Here is an 8,456-nt window from a genome sequence, read left to right as displayed (position 1 = left end):
TTATTGTATTTGCTTAACCATTTGCAAAAGCATAAGACAGATATAGAAATATCATATTGTCAGACAAGAACATGCTTAATTTTGCCATATTGGGGTACAAAGGTAGTTGATTAAGATGGTTGTCTAGTGGCATGGCAATGCAATGACAATGGTGATGATAGCTAGATAATATTAATTTCACAAAAGGCAAGATAAACCATCAAAGCAATTCTTTATTTTGCTCTTTAGTGAAGAATTATCTAATTTTTAAACAAAATCACTACCTAAAACTAGCTAGTCAGTAGATGCAAGGAACTAATAAGCTAAATATATTCAGTGGTAACAACAGAACCTGGTCAACTAAACTGCATTGCACAGATTCAGCCTGTTGATTCTATTGCAAAAATCAGCTGTGTGTGCAGATTGCAAACTCTTTTCTATACTTAACTACTTTAAACTGCTAAACTTACTTGCCAAGCATACATGATATCCTTCTAATGGTAAGAAAAGGTAAAGGTGACATGGTGAAGACTTCGTATTTGATGTACTATTTGTTTCTCATAATATTGTGGACCATTTACGGACAAATAACTCTGGATTTTGCATGAGTTGAAGTTCTTGAGCTTCCCTCAAATAACATCTCTATATGGCATTGTCACCTACCTCTCATAGATCCAGATCAAATGTGAACCATGGATTGGGGGGTGGGGGGAGCGGGGAGGAGGTGATTGAGTACCAATAGTAGTTGGATAAGATTCACTGTCTTTTGTTGGATGAGGTCTGAACTAGATGAAACATCAAAAATAATAACGGTGATGGGATTTGAATCCAAGAAGAACCAAAAAAGACCTGAATAGAAAAGAAGAAAAAGTTAATTTTCTGAACACATGATGCAATTGGAACTCATTGTCAGAATTAGATAGTCCTTTGTGGCTTTGGAGGCATTCAGATCAATCCGTCCCTGTTTCAAGAGAAGCTCCTTCGTTCAAAGTTCACTATGAATCCTTGGGTGGCTAGGATAAGATTCGTGAGTCTATTACCTATATAATTTTTTAAGCATGCTTTCATTTACTTAATCAATTTTATTCTTTTACTATTTTCCTTTAATATTATTATTTGATGTCCATAACCCTGTCTTCGTTCCTCTATATTTAGTTTAGCAAGTTACTTGGCAAAAAAAGACCATGACTTGGGTAATATAAGATTCATCGTGCCCTTCTATGAGTCAAGAAAATATTCAAGTTCCAAAGTTAAAGATTGTGGCTTTTAATAGAGCAATTGAAAAGATTTTCGGCATCCCTAGGTGTACACATTCTAATTCAATGATCCTAGTACCAACTATAACTTGGCAAGCTCTAAAATGATCAGAATTGTATACAAGCATAGCTTGTAAACTCAAGTACAATACCAACAGCCTTGAGAACCCTAATCTAATTTTCTACTACCAGTTGTCAATTGTTTAGCCCTTTCTCTAACATTCAAATTTATTCCACTTTAAATTTCCGTCAACTTGTTTGGGTGGTGTATGGCCTGCAGGAGGGGAAAAAGAGGTGACAACTTTGGGACTAAAAGCAAACAACAATGTAGCATTGACAAAATAGGTTAGAAGGGGTGTCATCTTGTCCAGGCAAGCTGTACATTGCAGAACATAGATATCTATACTGGCATTGAAAACATCGGAAGACACCACTAGAATGCCTACAGATCAAAACCAGAGCATATAGATGATATACAATCCTAGAAAAAGTTGTCAACTGCTTAATTAATATACTGGCAATGGACTTGAAAGACTTTTATATGCTTCTTGAAATTCCGAAGTACAGATGAAGGGGTGGATCCCTTACCTTTTACCAAACTATTTTTCATCTTAGCATGCTCCCAGTAGAAATAGCAATTTCAACTAAGTTCCTTTCTTCCATACCGCCATGCAATGTAGTCTGCACATTTAGTTTTGTGAGAGTATGGTAATTAAGATAATCAGCCTAGGGTTCCAACTTCAGAACAAGGATTTATTGTTCTGGTACCGTCTAAAGTTGACATTGGGTACCTGTCTAAAGACTATTATTATTAGAATACATTATTAAAATAAAATAATTGAGAAGAGTTGTTAAAAGTTGAATAAAATATTATTAGAATATATTGTTTTAATATTATTTTTGTATTGGGATTTGAAAAAGTTTAATTGTTTATTTTATTTTGTTTGGGAATTTGGAAAAGTTGTAACAATTAGATGAAATGAGATGAAAAATTTTGTGAAAGTAAAAGAGGCTGCATTCTCTCTCTCCACATGCAACAGATTGCTGCCCCAGTTTAAAATTGGTAGATAATAAGGAGCAACCCTTGAAAGTTAGCGTGAGCCACATATGGGGGGGCTGAAACTGTAATGAACTGCTGCTCAATGCTACCCAAAAATATTCAAGTTGCTTCAACAATATGGAACAGTGTTTGTTCACCAAGATTAACGCATTTTCTGCTGAAACTCCCTGAAAACTAGTTTTTGGTCCTCATCCTAGTATACATACTGACACTTCAATCCACTTCAGGGATAAATGAAGGACACTGAAACTAGAAATGAAAAGATACGAGCACAGATGAAACCACGGGTACTTGGTCAATAAGCATATATCAAAGGCCTCACTAGAACCTCTGTCCATAACTTTTTGCCAGGTAGTTTTCAAGGTCAAGTACATATAGTTTTCTGTTTTTCTGTTTACGGCTATGTGCCACTGCAGACAATCACCAGGCATATGGATTTTTCCATTCTGCTAAACATTTCTCTCAATGAAGACTGGAAGTGATAATGTTTGACATGAAGCAGCAATTAGTTGAACAAAGAACATAGAATACATCTAGAGAAGAAATGGCAGCATTGAGTTCATATAATATGAATAAAAAACAGCAAAATGTCATGCACATGAAAAATTGCAGAAATCAAATGATCAATGTATAAATAATCGAAGACAGAAAAATCACCTTTCATTATAAACCCTTTAATATAAGTTCAAACCAAAAAATAGCTTCTTTATCATTTCATTTTCGCTTACACGCAAGGACCCAATTTTAAGAAAGCGTCAACTATTTCTTCCTGTGATAGATCAGTGAAGTAACCCTTCCCCACAACCATGCCCTCTTCCGTAGCAAGCCTCTCGACTTCTTGCTGAACCCTATCTCCTCCAACTTTACTTGGTTCCAACAAATTGCAAGCTATCTCAGTGACTACTTCACCATGTGCTAGTGCCATGGCTTGTACTGAAGGAAGTCCACCTCCTCTTTCACTTACCCGTTTTGCAATTCTTCGAAGAGCAGTAATGTCGGCAGAGAAGACAGGGACATTGTAGTTATCAACCCACCGGGTTGCTCCAATTACCACTACCCCTTGTGCTCCACTCATGTGAGCTGGACCCCCATCTGGCTTTAGCAACAGGGACTCTGACCTTGGCCCCCCAGCCCATTGTGTTCCACTGGAGTTCGGCTTGAAATAACCCAGCTCTCTTCTGATTGAATCAAGCGTTCTCCCCTCCTCATGGGCAGCGCCATATAGAAAAGTGGGGACTGCATGATATACTTATAATCAGTAGCAGAGTAACCCTAATTTATCAATTATAACATCAATTAAATAGATTGCTGCTATCTACGGCGTGATACGGCCAAAGACAAAGGGCAGAAACCTTGCATCCTAGAGCCAATATCTGCAGCCAAAGACTTTGCAACCCCTGCCGTCTGGTCCAACGAAGCATATGCCAGGGGGTGAAAGCATATGTGATCCACAACCCCAAGTCGAGGATGACTTCCACAATGCAACTCAAGGTCAATTGTCTCAAATGCTGCCTTAACCATGGCAAGCACAGCGCTTCTCAAGGGACATGGATCGCAAGATGGCTTTGGATGCAACTTGGAGGCAAGGGTGTAACCAACTCTATTGTAAGTCTCATCTTCAAACTTATTGATAATGGCAGCTTCCGGGTATAGCTTGGCTGCTCGTTCAATTGTCTCCAACGCAGCCCTGTTCCGGCTTTCAGATATGTATACCTTGCAGCAAGCAAGTATCAACTTTGACATATTTTTCTCCTCACTGCCTGCCACGGACTGCAAAGAAAGAGATTGAGATAATGCTATGGCTATCTCGAACCAAACAACCACCACCTGCAAAAAAGCCCCCCGGTTTATTGGTACTTAAAATGAGGAGTGTTCCTATATATAAGCATAGTCCTGCATTAAACTGTGTATCAATATTGATTTATTTATATTTAAAATTTAAATTAATATTATTTTTAATAAAATTTACTTTTTGATCAATCACATCATATTAATATACAGATTAGTACACAATTATATTTATAATTATATTTTTTCTAAAATGAGTACACGATAATACTGCACTTCTCTAGCATTAATCTAATTACGTAAACATGCATCAAAATTTTGCATTAATTTATTTTAATACTTTCCCTTAATGCCTTGTGTGACACTCCACATTTAAATTTATCTCTTGGAGGAGCTTTGGTGAAAATATATGTTACTTGATATTTGGTTTTTTAATATTTGAGTTGAATCTCTTCATTTTCAACTGTCACTCTAATAAAGTAATGCTTGATTGCAATTTACTTTGTCCAACCATAATAGACAGGATGCTTTGTCATAACAATAGCGGATTTGTCATAACAAAAAAGTGGAGTAGCTTCTCGTTACTTTTTACCAGCATCTTTTAAGATTCTTCCTAGTCATACTGCTTGTAAAGTTGCCAATGATGGCGTATATGTAAAGTTGCCAATGATGGCGAAATATACTTGGGTCTAGACGGATGATTGTGCTACATTGTGTTGCTTCTTAGATGCCCATGAAAATATACTGGAATCAAGTGAAAATGCATATCCAAAAGTGCTTTTCATATCATCAATACACATAACCCAATCACTATCATAAAATCCAATCAACTTTGCATCAACATTCTTTTCATAGAAATTACTCAGGCATACCTTAAACATATCTCAACACCATTTTGGCTACCCCAAGATGCATTTGGCTTGGCTTGTGTATAAACCGTGACAATTAACTTGCAGCATACATAATGTTGGGTCTCCTAGCCGTCAAATATAATACAACCAAGATTTTATAAATAGATGCACCAACTTCTTTGCTTTCATCTTCTTTCATCAATATTTTATTCACAACCAAAGACATTACAATTAATATGCAATTGATCATTTTAAATTTTTCAAGAAGAGTTTTTGCTTACTTCTTTTGGCGTATATAAACAACTTCTTCTTTTTGATAAATTTTAATGTCTAAAATCTAATACAATAAACTCAAATCACTCCTTTCACATTTTTTCATCATCTACAATTCAAAATCATTAATCATTATTTCATCACTATTAGTAAATACCAAATCATCAACATAAAGAGAGACAATAAAAATACTGATTGTACTTATGTCTTGACATACAAAGTTGGCTCACTTTTTCTTCTTTCAAAACTTTTTTCATTAAAGTAAGCAACAATCTCACTATACCATGCTCGGGGTGCTTGTTTTAAGTCATGCAAATCATTCTTCAACTTATACACATTATTCTCTTTTCTTTTGCTACAAAGCCTTATAGTTGTTCTACATAATCTTCTTCTTTTAAAACTCCATTTAAGAAGGTTGATTTTACATCAAGTTGATTCAAAAACCAATCTTCTTAAGCCACCAAAGAAACAAGAACTTTAATAGTATCAAGTTGAGCCACCGGTGCAAAAGTTTCTTACAAATCAATTCTGGGTTTTGGACTATACCTTTTTGCTACAAGTCTTGCTTTATTATTTTGAATGGAACTATCACTTCACACCAATAACTTATTTGTCTTTTGGCCTTTCTACCAACTCCCAAGTTTCGTTATTCTCAGTCACATAAATCTCTTATTCTATAGCTTTCTTGCATGCTTCTTCTTTAATTTCATCTTCAAAACACTATGGTTCAATCATACAAAAAGTTTTTTCATTCTTCTTGCATATACATTACTAAGTTTTCTCATTCTTCTTGCAATTGAACTTGTTGATGAGGAGTTTGAGCTTGAGGCAGAAGTTGGAGATAATTGTCAACTAGCCATAGGAGATATCTCTTGTGGAGCTTCAATAACATTTCCAACTTCATCTTCTTAATTCTCAAGTTCTCCATTGAAGGTAGCAACTTGATCTTGAACTTTATTTTCTTTCCAATACCAAGAGGCATTCTTATTAAAAAGTGCATCTTTACAAATAATTAACTTATTTTTCTTCAAACTAAAGAGTCTATAGCCTTTTAATTTTGAGCTATAACCCACAAAGATGCATTTTTTACTAGCTTCATCAAGTTTGTGCCTTACTTCTTTTTTTAACACGAGCAAATCAAATATAACCAAATGCTTTCAAGTAATTCATGGATAGATTTCTTGCACACCAAGCCTCAAAATGAGTTTAATTTTCTACCACATTCGTAGGACATCTATTCATCAAATAAGATTTTGTATATACTGCTTCACCCCAAAAGGATTTAGGCAGCCCCTTCTAATGAAGTATAGACTTTGTCATTTCAACAATAATTCTACTCTTTCTTTTCGTCACACCATTTTGTTATGAAGTGTACAATCATTAATTGTCTCTCCAAGCCAATACTTTACAAAACTTCTCAAATCCATGGGAGCTGTACTCACCACCTCTATCACTTCTCAATACTTATAAAGTGTCCACTTTATCTCTCAACAAGTTTATGGAATTTTTTGAAAATAAAGAAAATATATGACTTTTGTCTCAAGAAATATATCCATGTTAGTCTTGTAAGATCTTCAATAAAAATTTTAAAATATATGTTGCCTCCTTGAATTGGTGTTGACATAAGCCTACACACGTCAGTATAGACAAGCTCTAATAGTGTTTTGGGTCTTCATGCTTTCTCCTTGGGAACTAACTCTAGTTGGTACTTGCTAAGTACATAACCTTCACAAACCTCTTGCACTTCTTATACAGTTGACAACTCATACACCATGTTTTTTTGTTGGAGAGTCTTCAAACCTTAAAAAGTTAAGTGTCAAAGTCTTATATGCCAAAGTTATGACTCAAGAACCACATCGATTTTTAAGGCCATGCTTTTTTAATATGGGAAAGTAAAAAGAAAGCTTCTATTATTCTCCATTTTGATTTTTGTCACAACTTGGCTTCTCCCCTCTTTGTCATAAATCTTGCAAAAATCTCATTCAAATAAAGAGAATACCCATGTTCTATAAGTTGCCCAACGCTTAATGAATTTTTCTCGGAATTTGGAAATAGCAATACATCTCAAATGTACTTTGTGTGCTTCTTTGTCTCTATAGCAATTGTTGTACATTTTCCTTTTATTTGGACTAAGAAACATTTCCCATCTTGACTTGGGAATTTAAAGAAATATCATTCTCCACAAAATTATTGATTACTACACTCACTATTAAGAAACCACACATCATTCTTTTGTTCCGATGTTGCTTGAAAAGTATAAAATAAGTTTGCTATACTTTCTTATTCTTCGAAAAAAATTTGCTTGCTCATTACTTTTTTTGGAAATGCTCGTGTTCCCGATGATGGGTCCCGATGCATTTTTTTACTTAGTGATTAAAGAAGTATTTTTTAATGATGTTGTGAAACTTGTTTTAAATATTTTTATAAAAAATGAATGAAAAAATTAAAAATTAAAAATTAAAAAAATGCTAAATGGCCTTATCGGGAACCATTCTCGGGTTACACTCTCGGTAGGTGTAGCACCACTCTTACTTTTTAATCAACAATCTTTTTTAATATGTCCAAACTTTTTTCAATTGTTGTGATACCCCTATAGGATAAGATTAAGGGTATGAGATCCCACATTGTTTGGAAATTAGAAGTTCTTATTCTTTATAAGGTTATAATGGGGTTCCAATTGTATTATTAACTAGTCCTTTTGGAGTATAGGTCATATGGTTTGGGTCTTCCATTGGGGCATAACAAATGGTATCAGAGCCTATCCCAACTAGAAATGTGGGATTTGAGTCATGTCACTTACAACGGATAGGCCAGATGAGGACGTTGTGATACTCATATATGATAAGATTAAGGGTAGGTGGTGTATGAAATCTCATATTGCTTAGGAATAAGAAGTTCTTGCTCTTTATAAGGTTCCAATGGGGCTTCAATTGTATCATTAACTAATCTTTTTGGAGTATGGGCCATGTGGTTTACGCCTTCCATTGGGATGTTACAAATTGGTATTGGGATTTTCCCTCAAACCACAATCATCATTACCTTCCGTCTTTAATTTCTTATATTAATTAGCACTTAAAATAACTCCACAATAACATTACATTTGTCCAACATTAACTCAACTAGATAAACATGTAAAAAATAATTCAACAATATTGTTTAAAGAGAAGCTAAACTCGTAAAAGGCTCTAGAAAACAATAGAGAATAAAATTACTTACAAGAACTGTGCCCATCTTTTTACTTTAATATTT

The 8,456-nt window shown here is 34.7% G+C and overlaps 1 protein-coding gene across 1 annotated transcript; it reads right to left on the bottom strand.

Moving 5' to 3' along the window:
- Nucleotides 1–2,930: 2,930 nt before the first annotated feature.
- Nucleotides 2,931–4,142, bottom strand: LOC122306073 (formimidoyltransferase-cyclodeaminase-like). The gene is made up of 2 exons (XM_043118444.1): nucleotides 3,648–4,142; nucleotides 2,931–3,531 (listed from the first exon to the last, which is right to left on the bottom strand). Exons 1-2 carry the CDS (start codon nucleotides 4,036–4,038, stop codon nucleotides 3,020–3,022), a joined length of 903 nt encoding a protein of 300 aa, XP_042974378.1. The 5' UTR covers nucleotides 4,039–4,142; the 3' UTR covers nucleotides 2,931–3,019.
- Nucleotides 4,143–8,456: the final 4,314 nt, after the last annotated feature.

Source organism: Carya illinoinensis, chromosome 4 (assembly GCF_018687715.1).
Source record: "Carya illinoinensis cultivar Pawnee chromosome 4, C.illinoinensisPawnee_v1, whole genome shotgun sequence".
NCBI classification, from domain to species: domain Eukaryota; kingdom Viridiplantae; phylum Streptophyta; class Magnoliopsida; order Fagales; family Juglandaceae; genus Carya; species Carya illinoinensis.
This window is presented reverse-complemented; position numbering and strand designations above follow the sequence as displayed.

What these genes read in the sequence shown, in the direction of transcription:
- LOC122306073 (XM_043118444.1), bottom strand. Translation starts at nt 4,038, where the DNA reads ATGTCAAAGTTGATACTTGCTTGCTGCAAGGTATACATATCTGAAAGC. An exon ending in TATTGGCTCTAGGATGCAAG is followed by an intron (nt 3,532 to 3,647) that starts GTTTCTGCCCTT and finishes TATATCATGCAG; the next exon opens with TCCCCACTTTTCTATATGGC.